At 45.3% G+C, this 19,427-nt stretch overlaps 1 protein-coding gene across 2 annotated transcripts in view; it reads left to right on the top strand.

The window, feature by feature from the left end:
• The window catches only part of PARD3B (par-3 family cell polarity regulator beta), a 616,930-nt gene extending 603,267 nt beyond the window's left edge, over positions 1–13,663 (top strand). For both annotated transcript variants that reach the window (XM_083705169.1, XM_083705170.1), the window contains one exon: positions 7,904–13,663. In XM_083705169.1, coding sequence (XP_083561295.1) covers positions 7,904–8,267 — 364 coding nt within the window. In that variant the 3' untranslated portion in view covers positions 8,268–13,663. The remainder of the gene's footprint in view (positions 1–7,903) is intronic.
• Positions 13,664–19,427: the final 5,764 nt, after the last annotated feature.

Raw genomic sequence — 19,427 nt, forward strand, 5'->3', positions numbered from 1 at the left:
CACACATACACACACCTCTGAGTGTACTATAATCTAACCTGTGCCCCCGTCTCACTGAGAATTGTTTGGCACAAAGTGAAACGTAAGGTGCATTTTTCCGCTGCCCCGCTCACTTAAGTCCACAGGACGGATCACCGATGTAGGCAATGTACCAACATTATCTGCCTTGAAATGAACCTACAGCTCTCCCCCTGGAATTGCTTTGTGCAAACGTTTCCTGTTTAAAGTGGAATAAGAGAGAGGCGAAGAATTCCAGGCCTTGGACTTTCAGGACCCTTGTCCTTCCCCAGAGATTTTTCACTTTAAAAACAGAATGTTACAGAAGACAGGCCCTCCCAGCACTGAATGAGAAACTCCAGACAAAGTGCTGAAGGACTCTGAACCCACCCTCGGTGATACCGAAAGGACGCTGAAGCCACACTTTGTGGAGACCAGTAGAAAAAAGACAGTCACAGAACCGAAAACGTACACAAAACCAATGAAATACCATGAAAATCCCTGAAACGATCAGTCTTTAACATCAGCAGTAACATCTAGACCAGTGTTTTCCAACCTTGGGCCTCCAGCTGTTTTTGGACTACAACTCCCATCATCCCTAGCTAGCAAGACCAGTGGTCAGGGATGATGGGAATTGTAGTCTGAAAACAGCTGGAGGCCCAAGGTTGGGAAACACTGATCTAGACCATAGGAGCGTTTCAGCCCTGTTCTTGAGTTTGTTTAAACTCTAAAACAGCTTATCATGTATTCCTTTCTTTGAATTTGTGCTATGTATGGTAGGTTTTTGAAACCTTTTTGTAAAGGCAATACTAGAGTTTTCACAGCCGAGTCCTCAACTCCTTATTACCACTGTTTGGCTTTCTTTAAATAGGGCTGTTTCTAAAACTTGCCATTTAAGTTTTCAAACCTTTTTTGTAAACTCAGGGGAGCGTTTCAGCCCTTTTCTTGAGTTTGTTTAAAATCATTTAAGGTTTATGATTTCTCTATTTCCTTCTGAGGAAACTGAATAGTTCAGTGAAATGAGGTTTGTAGCCGGCATTCCGTTAAGGCTTTGTTCAATTCTAGGTTTTTCTAATTTTTTCCCTTAAACTTTTTGCTTTTTGTTATTTAGTTTAATTCTATAAGATAATATTTCTAGCTGATTACTTCTCATTTCCGGGATTTTCACGGAATTTCATTGGTTTTGTGTAAACACTTTGTTGAGACAGCTACTATCACTGCTTGCTCTACCAGGGCCAGCTACAAAACCCACATTTCAGCAGCAGGGGTGGGACATTATTTTATTTCTATTGCATACCGAAGGTGGACAAAACCAGTAATATTGTCCAGTCATATTCTTTTCATTAAAATGAGGAAGCTTATGTTTTAGCTGCAAGAAAAGGAACGGCTCTTCCACACTGGCATACAAAATAATGGGAGATGCTGTAGTGCAGTACTCCCAGCTAACGTGGGGAGCCAGATCAGATGCAACAGACTTGATAATACAGTATAAGCCACGGTTTATCAGACTGAGTACTAGTGTTGTAAGGAACGCGGGTGGCGCTGTGGTCTAAACCACTGAACCTCTTGGACTTGCCAATCAGAAGGACGGTGGTTCAAGTCCCCGTGGCGGGGTGAGCTCCCTTTGCTTGGTCCCAGCTCCTGCCAACCCAGCAGTTTGAAACCACACCAAAAATACAAGTAGATAAATGGGTACCGCTCCGGCGGGAAGGTAAATGGCGTTTCCATGTGCTGCTCTGGTGTTGCCAGAAGCGGCTCAGTCATGCTGGCCACATGACCCAGAAAAACTGTCTGTGGACAAACGCCAGCTCCCTCAGCCAGTAAATCGAGATGAGTGCCGCAACCCCAGAGTCAGCTGCGACTAGATGTAACTGTCAGGGGTCCTTTACCTTTTTACTAGTGTTGTTGTCAAATGGGTTGATCTGGTTTTGTAGTCTGATTAAACCAAAGCTTCCCATTTCAGATGTGAGAAACTATGGTCTAACAAACCTTCTAAGTACTGATTTAAGGCTTGGTAGGAAAAGGAGGAGGGACCATGAGGGAACAAAGCTCATTCTGGTCTAATATCTGGAGTTATTGCTGCTAAATATATATTTTGGTGGAAGGATCCAGACAGGTTCAGTCAATGCTCATGTTGGCTTTTCACCAGATAAGTGTTTTTCTAAGAGATTAATGGAAGAGGGGAAGTTAACTTTCTTATCTGGAGATGCTTGCTGCATCTAGATTAGGGCTGCCATACATCACTAAAATTTTGAAGTCGGAATTGACAGGGGGAATTTCCTTTAAAAAGCTCAACAACTTCTGGGGTGTCCTGGTGTTTACTTTTTGAAATATGGCAGCCCTAAGGATATTCTGGGTCAGGGACTAGAGCACAATCTTAGGCATATTTACTGTGAGATCTTGCAGAGTTCACTACGATTTGCTCCTTAGGATTGCAAGCCAAAACAGTAAGCAACTCCTCCCACCCCCAAACCAAAACAGTTTCTGCACTTTGAAGCAACATGTGCTTCTCATAGTGTGATGGAAATACTTTGCCCCCAATTTGATAACAAATTTAAACCACTGTTGCCAATGACCCCTTTGTGGTAACTGAATGACCCCACAATATTATATCCACATCTGGAAGCACCCTTGAAGGCAGCCCCACGTGGAGCAGGGAGGCTGTGAATCATCTCAATTCTCTCTTCTTCTGTGTGTCCCTTCCAGCCTAGGGATCTGTAGCCATCTGCCCACAACATTCCCCTTCCAGAGAAACTAGTGGCCAGCCCCGGAGAGCGGGGTATTCATTCCATGCATTTATTTGATAAGAGTTGAGCTGCTGCTGAAGTTTAGACTTTTGCCCACAAAAATGGGTGACACAAGAGCACCAACCACTGCTGGGAAACCATCCAGGTGCGCCATTATTACTAAATCGGTTTTATGCGCTTTTTCTATTCAACTGCTGGGCTCATAAGGCTTTGGGGCAAGTGGGTCTTTGTGGCCATTTCAGGAACAGGTCACCACAAACCATGGTATTGCATGTCACGTTGGTGCAGCTTCGGCAGAGATGGGCCGGGGGCTGTTTGAGGTTGCTAAAAAGGCAAAGCCCTTGTCAGCCAGGCCTGCCTTAATTTTGGTGTTATCAGGTCATGTTGACTCTGGAATCTTGACTGTATGGCCTTGACAGTAAGAGCTTTTTCCGACAGTAAGAGCTGTTGGACAGTGGAACAGAGATGGTAGACTCTCCTTCCTTGGAGGTTTCTAAGCAGAGGTTGGATGGCCATCTGTCATGGATGTTTAGCTGAGATTCCTGCATTGCAGGGGGTTGAATTCGATGGCCCCTGGGGTCCCTTCCAACTGATGCTATCATCCCTGGAGGACTTGGAGGGGTGATAGTGATACCATGTGCCTCAATTGGGCATGCAAAGAGGAAAATAGGGAAATCCAAGTTGCCTTTGCAGGTCTTTAGGGTGATGCCCACCATCAACAATGGTGATCACACACTTGGGGTGGTTTGTGTCACTGGGTTCCACTCATCTCGGTTCCACACATTGATGCTGAGCTGGCCAAGAGGATTAGCAAGGCAGCTACAGCAATGGCTCACCTCTCCAAAACAGTAAAAGAGAATGAGTTGCTAATGTTCACTACGAAGATGAAGGCCTACGAGGCTTGCATGTTGAGCATGCTGCTTTTGGGAAGTGAGTGGTGGACCACATACAACTGTCAGGAGCGACGCCTCAAAACTTTCCACATGCTCTGCAACAGGGAAATTTTGAGTAATACATGGCAGAACAGTTTCAAACAGAGCTTGCTTTTGGTAGAGTAACAGGAGAAAGGGCTAACCAGAGAGCTTGTGCCTCCACACACACAAACAAATATGAAGCAGTCTCATCATCAAGGCTGACCCAATACATTTTGGCACCTGAGGCAAACCACAAAATGGTGTCTCCTCACCAGGACCGAGAGTCTACTGTTGAGGCTGTATTTGTGGGGTGGCTGCCAAGGAGGCAGCAGATGCAGTCTCTGGAGGCATGTCCCACAGCTTCCCTGCTACTGCTGCCTCTGTGGATCCTGCCGCCTGAGGCACTCACCCTGTATTGCCTCATAAGTGAGCCGGCCCTGCTTATCTTGAGCTTTGTTTATTTGTCATTCCATGGGGTTATGAAAAATGTCAATGACTGGCATGGCTGTAATCGTAATCATCCGAGCTCCCTATTTAGTCTTTGGTGACTGAGCTCCTTTGCAAAGTCCCTCTTACGGGCTTCCTTGAGAGACAATAGGAAGGATTCGTTTTGGCCCGAGAGCACATTTGCTTCACTGGCGAAGGAGCCCATCTCATTCCTCCTTGACAGTTTATGAATAAAACCACTGAGGTGTTAAATAATAGGATGATGTGCTTTCCCCTGATATTCTGAATGCCAGGCGGACAGTTCTCTGCTCCAACCAATTGATACTATTTTGAGACTTTGCCCTCCATAGGCACAGGGACACACATCCATTCTTATTTACAGCATCTCTGGCTCTGTTGGGTGACCAGACTCAGATCTGTCAAGTAAAAGCTGTCGCTTTAGTGATGACTAAACCTGAGCCAGGAGTTTGCAGGGGTGAGTGGGTGGATGTTCAGCCTTATTTCTCACTGTAGTCTGCTGCTGGAATTGCAAAAGAAAGAGCAGCAACAGTACATTGGCTTTGCCCGCTGTGCTTTGATACCAGCAGGCCTGTGAGGTGGAAGTAGATAGTACCACAAGCTGAATTGCATCAAATCGCGAGTCTACAGTGTTTTATTTTCTGCCTTGCTGTCATGTGGGTTTTTTTTCTCACCAGTAAAACTTGTGCTACTCAGATCTCAATGGCCAGCGCCTAATGAAGATGACTGAAAACTGGATTAGTCCAAGCACTATTCCTGATGGGCAAAGGACTCAATTTCCTCACTGCAGTCTCTGCAGCATTTAGAGAAGCAAATCACTAGGAACAGGAGATGTATAATACTTGTGGTACCCAAGGGATGCCAGTTCACATATATGAGCTCTTAATTTTCCATTGGACGCGGGTGGTGCTGTGGGTTAAACCACAGAGCCTAGGACTTGCTGATCAGAAGGTTGGCGGTTCAAATCCCTGCGACGGGGTGAGCTCCCGTTGCTCAATCCCTGCTCCTGCCAACCTAGCAGTTCGAAAGCACAAGTGCAAGTAGATAAATAGGTACTGCTCCGGCGGGAAGGTAAACAGCGTTTCCGTGTGCTGCTCTGGTTCGCCAGAAGCGGCTTCGTCATGCTGGCCACATGACTCAGAAGCTGTACGCCGGCTCTCTTGGCCAATAAAGCGAGATGAGCGCCACAACCCCAGAGTTGGTCACGACTGGACCTAATGGTCAGGGGTCCCTTTACCTTTAATTTTCCATTATGTCTTACTTCACAAGCTGGAAGCACAACTGTCCTTTTTCAGTTAAGTGTATTCCTTGTGTAACCAAGTTAAAATGAGCTGGAGATGAATCAGCGAAATCAGCAACATTTCACAGTTCTTTTCTTTCCATTTACACCGGTACTTTCAAAACATTTTATCAGTATCTGTAAAAGGGCCATGGGTGTCCACAGCAAATGTGTTCTTCTGGGTCCATATATATCCTGGTGGTGATTTGCTGTGGTTTCTTTGCTTCCTGGGCTAGTATTTGCTGCTGTTCTCCTATTAGAAAACATAAGTGTTATCTGCAGGAATTGAAATTGGGGTGGGATTGAATTTTCAGAAGAGTGAAGGCTCTTCTCCACAAGGGCTCAGGTTGTATGGCAGAATGATGAAAGGAAAAGAAAAAAGTTTCACCAACTGTCTGATCAAGCAGGACTCTTCTTAGATTCTTTCTAGGTGAAAACTTTTTAAATTTCCCACACCTCTTGAATCTGCTGGCTTTTCCTTTCCTTTTGTGGATTTAGGTTGCCGTTGTGTAAATCTTTATTGCTCACTCTTACCAATTTTACTTGATACTAATATGATGTTAAAGGGATGTGGGTGGTGCCCACAGAGCCTAGGACTTGCCGATCAGAAGGTTGGCGGTTCAAATCCCCGCGATGGGGTGAGCTCCCGTTGCTCGGTCCCTGCTCCTGCCAACCTAGCAGTTCAAAAGCACAAAGTGCAAGTAGATAAATATGTAGCACTCCAGCGGGAAGGTAAACAGTGTTTCCGTGCGCTGCTCTGGTTCGCCAGAAGCGGCTTAGTCATGCTGGCCACATGACCCAGAAGCCGTCTGCGGACGAACACCGGCTCCCTCGGCCAGTAAAGCGAGATGAGCACCGCAACCCCAGCGTCATTTGCAACTGGACCTAACGGTCAGAGGTCCCTTTACCTTTACCTTTTATATGATTTTAAATGGTCGTATGCTGCACCTTGGGTTCCTCTGGGTTTTTCTGTTTTGTTTTTGATGATCTTCCATAAATGCACAAGGAGCAAGGTCGGTCCAGGGATCTGTCGCTGTCTGAGCTCTGCTTTCCGGTTGTGTGTGTTATATCTTGTGCGGCATTTCAGAAGGTACAAGTTTTTCCACAATTGGCCTGAACAACAATGACCAAAAATATCTCCCTGGCTAGAGTCTTGCCTCTCCTTCTTCTTATTGGAGGCTGCCTCCAATTTGCTTGTAATTGGCATCCGTGTATCGGAGTTTCCATGTGCCGAGATTGCTTAAGGTGGAAGATAAGCTTGGTTTGTTCCAAGGTTCCCCACGTTTTTCTGGGAAGCTGGAGCAGATTTATGGGGGAGAGGAGAAGGGGTGGGATTGCAGAGATTCAGCATTTGCTTTTGTTTTGTTTTAAATGACACATTAAAAAAATAGAAGCCAGATCACTGCAGGTCCAAAAAAGAAAGCGTATATGTGTGTGGGGGGGGGGGGAATATTCAGCACTGCATTGCAGGGTGGTGTCTGGTCTGCAAAAACCAACACACTCCAGAAAGCATGGTATCTATTTTTGCATCTGAAAAAATGTTGCCGTCAACAGTTCTCTTCAGAGCTAGTCAGCATTCTTTCTGTAACCGAAGAAATATTTTAGCCTTGAAGAGAACAATCTCTAATCACACAGAGGTTTTTTGTGTGTGTGTGTATGTGTGGCTTCTGGGTTGACATCTACATAAAACAGTTATTTATTCCCTGTAACACTTATCCCGGCTTTACCCTTAATAGGGAGAATCCCTTCATTAATGTAAATCCTGGAATTAAGACAGAGAAAACTACAGAAATTACTCCATAATTGGCATTGGCATTACATGGTCACACATGTTGCTTTTCACATGCACCAGAGCTTGTCAAATCCTTATTGATGCAGACACGTTGCAGATTTAGGCCCTCCTACTCACACCCATGTGTGTTTGAGTCTGTTCTTTTCCACTGAAACAGTGTTGGCAGCTAGCCCACTAAATGCAGATACAATATCCTCATATCCGTACTGTTTTCTTCTGGGAGTTCCAGGCTTTCCAACTGCGAGGCTTGGAGAGTTTTTATGGACTGACATGTCTGAGACAAGAAAATTGGCGAAACAGCTTTGAGGTGTGAATATTGGTGTTCGTGAGCCTTGTGGGGCTCGCCAGGATACAGACCCAACTCATCTGTTTATCCTCAGGCTAGATAAGACACAGTCCGACGCACATCATTGAAAGGGCTCTTTGTTTTCCATTATTGCAAGAGGATCGTGAGGAGCTCGCATTGTGAGGCGGAGGATTCCAGTGGTGCCTTTTTCTAAAGGAGCTGCGATGTGCGCTGGACCTTTGCGCCAGCTTCCGGTGTGTGTTTCACCAATCTAGCAGCATGCATCTGCCAGGAAGTCTTTATTCTGTCTTGACTCACGTTGGCCGGTCGCTAGAGCTTGGTGGCTTTTCTTGTCCCAAACAAATGGAGAACTTCAAATGGAAGCTTTCTATTTACAGCTCTCTTCTTTTCTTTCCCTCCCAGGCATGGACCCATAGAACCCATGGAGTATATAGCAGGACAACGGGTGATGTACAAAGACAGAGATCTTCCTTACTATCAAGCTGGCCACCCACCAGCACATCCCTCCAAAGGGAGCTATGCTCTGCCACAAGATGGCCCGAGGGCAACAGAGATATGGTATCCTCAGTGTGGTCTCCCACAACAACCAGTAGGCCAGCACAAACGACCCCTCCGCCAAGATGTGCCACCCTCCCCGCCTCAAGGCCACAGGGGGCTGCCTTATCATGAAATGGGCAGACCCGCTCATCGCCGAGCCGGACCCGATCAGTACCAATACAGGCATCAAGATCCTAGGCAGAAGGACCCCATGACTGCGGCCGTATAGCCTAAAGCCGGACTCCTGTCGACATCTCACCTTGCAGCCGTTACCACTGATCTTGCCTACCCCAGGGGAGAGATGTCGTTTCAGCCTGTCCAGTTTGCACCCAGGACACATTCGTGAACATAACTGCGAGCTCGCAAAAAGCGGTACAGTGACTTTTGGGCACCACCAGTGTATCGGAGTGTGTGTTTTAACGCTTCCTCAAACGTAGAAGGCGGGAGGCGAAGAGTAAGCAGAATTTCCTCTAAGCACGCCTTAAAAGTGCTACTCAGGGCTGTTTGCAACAAACTACACAAGCACATGCTAGATGCCCACATTGCAGGGAACTATTTTGGACATTGTTTCAGAAAGAGTATTCCATGGGTGCCACTGTGTGTGCCCCCAGTATGGCAGACCCTTCTTTTCTATGACCTCTGATTGGAGAATTATTTTAAGAGTGGAGATGGGCTCACGGTGTGACCTGACATTTCTCTCTGTTGTCCTAGGGAAATACTGTTTTGCTCTCATCCCGGTCATATTTTTTAATTGCCCCTTCAGATATTCACTGTTTCTGTCCCCCTCTTCAGTTTTTGTCACATGGAGACCCTTTGGAGAATCTTATTTGCTCTCCCCAGTTGCCAACTCAGAGACGAAAGGGTTGTAGGGAGGGTGGCAGTGGCTGTGTAAGACAACTCGCCCCCAGGACCCAATTTTGCAGGAGTGATAGCGGGAGTCTGCCCCTCCCGTACAAACAGTTGCTGGCCAGACAGGCACAGCACCCGGCTATCCTTGCGTTGGTTTTTGACTTCAAAGTGTCTCTTGTGAAGGCTATTCTTCTTCAGATCCCACCCCAGGAAGGAAGGTCAGGGGATACCAGGGCCCCTGTTGTCTGGCAGAAATTCTGCAGGGCTGCAGCACTCAGGGCTTGGTGAACCTGTAGCAAAGGAGGCTCCTTCTGTTTTAAAATGGTGGATTATCAGATGGTCATTTTAAGAGAGAAGACAAAAACACAGTGAAAGGAGGAAGCTCAAGTGGTCCCTGGTGTTCCTCTAGTTTGCATTTCTGAGGGAGATGGTCCTGTTTGCAGGTTATTGACTGCGGGGGACGTGGAGGGTCTTTTTGGTTCCGTTTATTTTTACTTGCCACCCTGTCTAACAAAGCCTCTGAAACTTTGATGAGCTAGGAATTCTGAGCATCTCCAGTATCATTTTTTTAAAACACCCCCCTTTTTAAAAAAATTAAAATAAAAAAAATAATCCTTTCCTTTGAATGGCTTTCAAGGCTATTTATTCCATAGCCTTTTTCCTTTCAAGGAAAAGACCTTGGGGCCTGGCCACAGAAGGAGCTGTTGGTTTCCTTTTGGTATGCAGCAAATTAACAGGATTCATTACACAGGTCGTCTCATAATTATTATATATTGCACAGAGGGGTCATCTACCAGGCACAGCCATTTATCATTTGCCCTTTCTGAAATGGCTTCATTATACCCACTGGCCCCTGGAGACTTGGCGCTTAGTGAATCTGTCACACACACAAATTTGTGTTGCTGCGTTTGAAAGGACGAGCTCCTCCATTGCCCATGAAAGCTTCTATGGTGTCGCATTGAACCACTGGCCTAACATTGTTGTCCCAAGTATTAATATTCATATAAGTAATTGATTTTTTTGTTTGTTTGTTTAATATGAAAAGGAACAAAACCCAAACCTAACAGCCTCAGATTCAAAGTAGCAAATAGCAGGGTTGGGATCCACGGTTGTGTGTCTCATAGCCTTCTCTAGGTCATTTACTCTCTAGGCAGGACTAAGCAGGAAACAGTTTTGCGAGGACAGTTGTGTTTCTACCATTAATTCCAGCAAGAAATCGTCACCAGGGAGTGACTTTTCCCTGTAATTATTCTCAGACAGCTTGTTCCTAAAATGGCAAATACATATTATAGCCATGTAAAAGGCCAATATATATTTCCACCAGATGAATTTCAAGTGGCTGTGAATAAGTAAGCTGAGAGGCTGATATTTTTGGGAAATGTATCTGTATAAAATACCCTTAAATTTTGTCCAGTCCACTTTTAAATGGGCAGCTAAGTCCCTCCCAGTAAGTGCAGTCGTGTCTTCCTTAACATTTGCAGGCTTAAGTAGAGTGTGAACGTCGAATTGTTTACTCCTTGCTAAGCCTAAGTTCCTGTTGAATATCTTGTTTCATATCTGAACCAAGGTAAGATACCACACAGAAGACAGGAAATAATGGCCTGTTGTTATCACTGGTGTAGTGACTGGTCATCCAAACTAGATCAATCATGTTAAAATGTTACTTTCATTCTTCCGTCCTGGTTTGGTGGAGGGAGGACAAAGCTCTTCCTTGTTTCTCAAACTTGGGTCCCCAACTGTTGTTGGACTACAATTCCCTTCTCCCTGACGGCAGGTCCTGCTAGCTAGGGATGATGGAAGGTGTAGTCCAACAACAGCTGGGCACCCAAGTTTGAGAAACACTGGGTGGAGTTCATTATGAAAAAAGAGATTGCTTTCTATCTTCTGTGGCCCTGTAGTCTGTACCAGCCATTTTGCTGGTATTTACAGCTTCACCTGCAACAGTGGAAGTTACCCCAAATGTGTGACGTTTTTCAAGTCACTTGGAGTGCCTGGTGGCTCCCGAACAATATGACCCGATCCCCCAGCCTGTGGGGGAATTCTCTGTGATGAAATTCTTCGGCTTTATCCCTTGCCTTGTGAACTCTTTTGAAGAGTATGGAGGTGGACCTTTGTCTCAGGTGCATGCAGGCAATCATTTAATTGAGATAAGCTTCAACTTTGGATCTGAAGCAAGACTGATACTGAGAAGGCCACTCTCAAACAACCACCCCATTCATTTCCCCTTTGGGGCGTAGTACTAGTGCTTCCCCCTCAAAGATTTCTGTAAATAGACCATATGTAAGACAGATGAAGATAGGCAGATGTTCCAGGAGTGCAGAAAGGCCACTAGGAGTGAGGTGAACATTTTAAAATGCACTTTGTACAAATATAACCTACGATACGTTGGATCCTCCAATAGAAGAAGCTAATGTTGATGACAGTGGCTTTATTCTCTAGCCTGATCACAATTAAGGGGAGCTTTGGAAGATAAGCTCCTGCCTTATAAATCACCTGCCTCCTAACCCCTTTCTGGTGCCATTTCACTCCCATTCACAGAGATAACTGACAGCATTTCAGGAGCTAGGGATAAATCCAAATTGAATGGAAAGAGCCTGTCTGGATTATTTATGGCCTTTGAAGCTCGTGCTCAGTTGTTTTCCATGTAACATGAAACACCCTTCTAAAACTCCCATTGACTGCAGCGGCTCCATTTGGTAGGACAAGGCAGGTCAAGAGACGACCCTTCTCAGCTGTTAATCTTAGCCAATGGGGTATTCAACTATGCTTCTGATTTCAAAGCTATAGGAGACTTTTGCTCCTTTTGGTTTAAAAAAAATAGATGCAGTGCTATATAGATGCTTCATGCTTTGCTGAAAGGAGCAAAAACTCCTGGCCTGGTTTTGGGGGGACAGGAGCAAAGGAAACTGAATTTCATTCCCATCAGTCTGAAATGCCCCCATGCTTCTAATGGGGAGGGAGAGCAGTTGGCTGATTTAAGTGACTCACAGAAGAGTGTGGGTGTGGGTGTGTGCACACACGCATGTATATGTATATATATCCTGCTTCTCTGGAATAACGCAAAACAAACTATCGGCACCATATTGCAGACAAATGTGTAGCGCACACACATATCATAAGGTGCTGTAGCTGGTGGATCAAAATATGTATCACTTGCACGCAAAACAATTCCACACGAGCCATTAAGAAAACAAGTTGCTCTTTTCTCGCATGCACCCGTATGTTTGCGAATATTAATGGATCTGAGAGGGTTCTTTGCTATTCACAAAGGCCTCACGTGCTAAATGTCCGTACCAATCCGACAGAAGCCATCGCAAGTGAATTTGGGTGGCTCTGATCTGCCCCTGTGGGATGCATTTTCACACGCAAGTTCAAAAATGGGCATCAGTGTGCTTGTTGATTAGGTTTGCTGTGTCGGCCCCACCCTGTGAAGAAGACAGGTGCCTCCGACTGCAGTCCCAATTTCCCCTTGCTTGAGAGATGAAGATCAGGCCAACAGATATGGATGGATGACCAGATTCATGCCCGTATCCTGACAAGAGGTAGGGAGAACGTGTCCTATCATAAAGCACAAATATGAGCTGCACAAGCCATCTATACCTTCCCACCTTAACCCCCCAAATGGCTAAGAAGGAGCACATTGCAGTCGCTAGCCAACTCTGTGATGTGCTCTCTTCAAAGGCTGCATCTTCAAAGGATAAGGCTCCCTTGCGAAGAGGGGCAAAGGTTTTGCGCATGCCAGCAGGGAAATCGTAAGGACAGCACAAGGGATGGGGGCTGCATAACACTGGTTTCAGACCAAGCAGTCAAAACGGCTAGATACAGCTTTGTACATTTATTCCCCGAGTGCTGAGCTGGCTTAGGTTTTGCATTTGGAACAGAAGCCTGGCTGAAAGCCCACTGAACTTACTGGAAACATCAGTGTACTTTGGAGCAAATTCCTGTTGCATTTTTAAATTTTATTTTATTTTTGTTACGAAAACTAGATTTGACGCATTAACTGTTGAGTGACTGGGTGCTCCGTGCAGACACCCAACAGTTCCCTGAACCATCTGTTGACATTATTAGCTGGTGGGATGGAGGATCAACTCTGGCTGCAGCAACTGAAAAGGGCGAGTAGTCCAAAAAACAAGGAGAGGCCGTGGAAAGTCAGCTTTCCAGATTCTCTACAAAACCCCAACATTCCAAGTGCTACCCTTAGCCAGATATAAAGCTTCACATGCTGCCTAATCTTTGTATACTGTTGAAACGCTACCTCCTTCCTTTCTGCCTTTTTAAAAACACTAGACGTTCCATGGTAGATGTGCTCTGGGGTGAACATATCCTCTCCCTTGTGGGAGCTAAGATGCACGGACAGCAGCTTTCCCAGATCAGGCTCTCGCGTATAACTTTTTGCAAGAGCATTCTAGCCATCTGTGCACTTACTTGAGAGACGTTTGCCTCTCAGTGCAGAAACCAGAACCTTTTTCTTATACATACGTATTTTTAAGCCTTCATTCACAAGACAACAATTTAAGATTATTTCTGGCGCAATCCCACAAATGGTAATGGGAATTGCTCGTTTGCACACCGCTGTCCTTTTCTATTCTTTCTTGTTGCGCATATGCGCCTATATTTGTGTGTGCTTTTTTAAAATTGTTTAAAAGTTTGGGAAATTTATTGGGGGGGGGGTTAAGAGATCATCTGGTACCACTGTTTCACTTTTTGTTTGTTGCATATCACAATATAAATGCTAAACAGTTTTATTTTGCATTAAAATAAAGGCTTTAAGAACAAGTGCCAGGGGCTCTTTTTGTGTGATCTTTTGATCCCCATCAACTGTGGTCAGCCCTCAACAGAGACGCTCTTTGAGAAGAAACATAATGGGGGGGGGGATGCAGGCAGTTGCGACAATGGCTAGTTTCCTTCTTGCCATTGTTTTGCACACCACAAACCTCCAGGCTGCATTCATCCAGCAGCAGGATTAGCTCAAAACAGCTTCATTAAAGTGTGACCCCGAAATTCCAGATCTCCCCCCAAAATAAAAACCTGATGCCAAAGTTCAGTACCATTTTTGTGCCGCGAACCCTGAGTTTTTTGCCACCACACCACCCCAAACCAGGTAACCGACACAGCAAATTTGGGTCCCCAAATCCAACCTTGTCACATGTTAACGAAGCTGCTCAAAACTGCTTTTGTGAATGTCACAGATACCAAGCAAATCTAAGCATACCAGATTCAACTGAAGCCAGTGGTGCCTTATTTATAGGGATTTTCTAGTCCCTGTTCCTGGTATATGTATAAACACCAATTTAGGAAGAAGAAGAGAAGAAGAAAAGTTTGGATTTGATATCCCGCTTTATCACTATTCTAAGGAGTCTCAAAGCGGCTTACAATCTCCTTTTTCCCTTCCTCCCCCACAACAAAAACTCTGTGAGGTGAGTGGGGCTGAGAGACTTCAGAGAAGTGTGACTAGCCCAAGGTCACCCAGCAGCTGCATGTGGAGGAGCAGGGAATCGAACCCAGTTCACCAGATTACAAGTGCATTGCTCTTAACCACTACACCACACTGGCTCTCCAATTGCTACCATTTGAATTAATTGCTACCATTTAAATAGACATACAGTACATCTCAGCATAGGGCAGAAGACTAACCTGATGAGCAGCTTTCCCTGTTCCAGGATGGTTCTTCAATCCAGTCTTGGAACAGATGACTATCCTCTGTGGAATTGGGCAAACAGCTACCCGGTACTTCTGCATTATAGGCACTGCATCTCTGAATACCAGCCTCCTAGAAACAAGTGCAAGAAATGGCTTAAGTAGGACAATGGCTTAAGCACAGGACATTAATTGCTATGGCACCATTAGCCCAAATGTACAAATATGTTAAGGTACGCGGGTGGTGCTGTGGATTAAACCACAGAGCCTAGGACTTGCCGATCAGAAGGTCGGTGGTTCGAATCCCCGCAACGGGGTGAGCTCCCATTGCTCTGTCCCTGCTTCTGCCAACCTAGCAGTTTGAAAGCACGTCAAAGTGCAAGTAGATAAATAGGTACCACTCCAGTGGGAAGGTAAATGGTGTTTCCGTGTGCTGCTCTGGTTCGTCAGAAGCAGCTTAGTCATGCTGGCCACATGACCCGGAAACTGTACGCCGGCTCCCTCGGCCAATAAAGCGAGATGAGCACCGCAACCCCAGAGTCGGCCACAACTGGACCTAATGGTCAGGGGTCCCTTTACCTTTACAAATATGTTACTTGGGCTGACCCATAATATTGCAGGTTGGATGGAAAACAGAGCACCATATGCAGTGCTTTTTTTTCTGGGGGCACACATACCCCTAAACATTCTGTGAATCTTAAATTTGGCCTCATTGAGGGGCAGTATTTCAATAAGAGTAGGAAAATGAGAGTACCCCTAAACATTTTTTTTAGGGGGGGCAGGCACTGACCGTATGTAACAGTAAATGTTGCAGAATATGTTCGAGATGCTTCTGTTCTTTAAGGACAACCAAATAAATTGGGGAAAGAGAGGTTTTTAAGTATTGGAGGGGTTTTGTTTTTTACAAAAGTGAAAGCACGGTCAATTTACAGATATCAGAGTTGCAGAATAAGCAGCAAGCAATGTGCAATAGGGACACAGGTGGCACTGTGAATTAAACCACGGAGCCTAGGACTTGCCAATCAGAAGGTTGCGGTTTGAATCCCCGCAATGGGGTGAGCTCCCATTGCTCGGTCCCTGCTCCTGCCAACCTAGCAGTTCGAAAGCACCTCAAAGCACAAGTAGATAAATAGATACCGCTCTGGTAGGAAGGTAAAGGGCGTTTCTGTGCACTGCTCTGGTTCGCCAGAAGCGGCTTAGTCATGTTGGCCACATGACCTGGAAGCTGTACGCCGGCTCCCTCAGCCAATAAAGTGAGATGAGCGCCGCAACCCCACAGTCGGTCACGACTGGACTTAATGGTCAGGCGTCCCTTTACTTTTAATGTGCAATAGGAGTTCAGTGGGTTGGGAGGGTAATCAGGCAAAGAGAAAAAGGGTGACAGAAATGCACACGAGCTTGTCACTGTTTTCAGTGTTCAGAAGATACATTTTCCTTCTGCATAAAATACCATGCATCGTTTCCAAACCGCCACTTCACTCTTCAGAAATATGGAATGGGCTTAAGCATGTGACAGAGACATTGCATTCTAACATGAGTGGCTGCCAAGTTTAGCTCTCTTAACCTAAGCCTCTGTCACTTTTTACAGGAGTTTAGATGTGGTCTGGCATCGTCCAGCCTGGGACTGCTTTTTATCTGCCCAAATCCCTCATGTAGTCTCAGTTACATATAGATTACTTCCCTTCTGGTCTTGTAAGCTTCTGCTCTGTGGTTTGTAATCAGTAAACCCACCAAGCGAGGTTGTGGATGTTTTAAAAGTAGATACAGGGGGGGAAAGGGGACAGATTTCACACTAAAGAGAAGCAGTCAAGACAGATGTCAAAAGAATATATAATACAGGTCCACATCTTTGAACAGTTAGAGCCACTATTTGAGATGTTGCGGCCTGGCAAAAGCACCTCAAAGAAGCAGAAAAGAAAACGGAATCCTCTGTAGCAGTCAGTAAAGAGATTATTCCCACACTAAATAAAGCCTTTCTTCCTTTATGATATTCAGCGAACAAACTGAAGGATGGCGAAACCTCAACCCTGGAACATGAGGAGGTCTTCAAATCTATCCAGGTTGTGACTGGATTCATTAAAACATATTCAGTGCTCAAGAAAATCCAGGACATATATATGCAGAGTTTGACATTTATACCCAAGGCACAGGCAACATTAAGTTGGTTTTAGCACATATTAAATGATAATCCGTGTAGACAGCAATGTTGAAGGGGATTTCTGTCAAGTGTGTTGCACTTTTAGCTAAATCTACATAGGTAGATAAAGCTCTAATGCTTTAATTCCCCTTCTCCCCACCCCCACCCCCGCTAATGATATAAACAGATGAATCAAGAGAACAGGAAACAAAAGAAGTCTTTTAAGCACAAAGAACCTGGTGACTGTGCTTTTTTTCCTTTTTAAGCTGCTCTTAAATCTGCTGTACTCCATGCTGCCGCTACACACAAAAACAGAAGCTTGGATGCTGAGATAAGTTAACAAGAACTTTGAGAGAAGAAAAGTTCCTGTCCCCTGCACAGGGGTCAAAGTGTCCCCTTGAACAATGTGAATGGCGGATGCTAAGGAAAGAAAATCCTTGAAAATTGCCTTCGCTTCAGCAGCAAGCTAAGGGTTGCGTTAAGAATCCCAGCCAAAAAAAAAAATGACAGCAAATCAGTGCACCGTGTAATCGTTGCACAGTGAGCACTCGTGCCATTTTCACACGTGATTGTGCACAAAGTTTTGGTTTGGATAATCTCTCTTGTGCAGCCAGAAACAGAAGGATTTAGTGAGACATTCAGTCTGAAGTGGTATGACCCAGGACTTGCAAACTCAGTAAGAGATAGGCAGTATACCGTATTTTTTGCTCTATAAGACTCACTTTTTCCCAGAACAGCAAGAGGGATTGCTGCTTTCACTGCGCAGTGATCTCTCTTGCTGTTCTGGCTTCTGAGATTCAGAATATATTTTTTCTTGTTTTCCTCCTCCAAAAACTAGGTGCGTCTTGTGGTCTGATGCGTCTTATAGAGCGAAAAATACGGTATCTCCCTGGGCATTATACAGATAGTGTGTTGCCAACTCACCTTAATTACATGGTGAGGGAGCATAATATAATCAGACCAGAAGGTGGACTGATGCTCTCTCATACCAGAATGCAGGGACAATACAAGTGGGATTGAACTTGAGGAGATGGAGATAGAGGCTGACAGATGAGCCCAGATGACTCAGCCAACATGCAGCTTCTGAGAGGCTGAGTTGTTGTTTTTCCCCAATCATGTTAATATACTGGCCTTTGTTGTTGTTTAGTCGTTTAGTCGTGTCTGACTCTTTGTGACCCCATGGACCAGAGCACGCCAGGCACTCCTGTCTTCCACTGCCTCCCGCAGTTTGGTCAGACTCATGCTGGTAGCTTTGAGAACACTATTCAACCATCTCGTCCTCTGTCGTCCCCTTCTCCTTGTGCCCTCCATCTTTCCCAGCATCAGGGTCATTTCCAGGGAGTCTTCTCTTCTCATGAGGTGGCCAAAGTATTGGAGCCTCAGCTTCAGGATCTGTCCTTCCAATGAGCACTCAGGGCTGATTTCCTTCAGAATGGAGAGGTTTGATCTTCTTGCAGTCCATGGGACTCTCAAGAGTCTTCTCCAGCACCAGAATTCAAAAGCATCAATTCTTCGGCGATCAGCTTTCTTTATGGTCCAGCTCTCACTTCCATACATCACTACGGGGAAAACCATAGCTTTAACTATACGGACCTTTGTTGGCAAGGTGATGTCTCTGCTCTTTAAGATGCTGTCTAGGTTGGTCATTGCTTTTCTCCCAAGAAGCAGGCGTCTTTTAATTTTGTGGCTGCTGTCACCATCTGCAGTGATCATGGAGCCCAAGAAAGTAAAATCTCTCACTGCCTCCATTTCTTCCCCTTCTATTTGCCAGGAGGTGATGGGACCAGTGGCCATGATCTATGCCCTATGTTTTAAATATAACAAGATGTCATTGGTAGAAAGGTGAGCAACTTCTAGAGTACTGTTCTGACTGAGCCCTTGGCCCATGCTATAAGAAAAATGCCAACATGCATAGGGCCTGGAAGAAGACAAGAGTGGGATCACCAACAAAAAAATTTGTTCCAATAGCTGGAAAAGGAAACCGATGGAGTCTACCTATCCTGTTATACCCTGAGCACACTAGTTTGAATTATACTCTATAGACATAGAACTTTGTAAAAAGTTATTTGGCATGGCAGATCGAGTTGAATTGCGTGTGTCAGTGGCCGGAAGAGTTTCTACAATCTAGATTAATGTTGGTTTTTATTCGAAACAGTTCTCGAACATAGAAATACAAATTTCTTGAAAAAGTTGCAGCCCGTGGGACACAGCTACAGCTGGAGTGGCACAAACCTCTAGTGGCAATTATAAGGAGACCAGAAGCCAGAACAATTCCAACTTTGTTGTGCAGTTGCCGTAGGTGTTAGATTGCGCTACTAAAATCAAAGAGCGAGCACTAGATTGGTATGATTTTTAGAAGGGATTCCACTATACACCCTCTGATCAAGCAGAAACAGACTATGGACCACAATTTGTCCAGTCATGAACAACCTAAAACTACAGGGACCCACCTCATAATAGCTCCTCATTTATCTCCTATGTCCTTAGGGAGAGAGCCGAGAGCTTTTAGCTGGAATTAGTTGAAACCTGGGGGCACAGACTGGAGGGCTGGCCAGCTTGCTCTCTGGGGGGCCTTGAAGGGAGGAATGCTTGATGGCTCTCCACGGATGTCCTACTTAACTACTGTTCAGGGCTCTGCACCAGCCACAAAGTTCAGTGTTTTGGGAAACAGTCTGCATTAGGTGCTCTGCAAGCTGCCTGATTCAGCTTGGGGTTCATTTGAGTTCAGAATGTCCCTCTTTACTCTTAAGAGATTTTTAAACAGCT

This window comes from Podarcis gaigeae, assembly GCF_964106915.1.
Source record: "Podarcis gaigeae genome assembly, chromosome: 1".
NCBI classification, from domain to species: Eukaryota; Metazoa; Chordata; class Lepidosauria; order Squamata; family Lacertidae; genus Podarcis; species Podarcis gaigeae.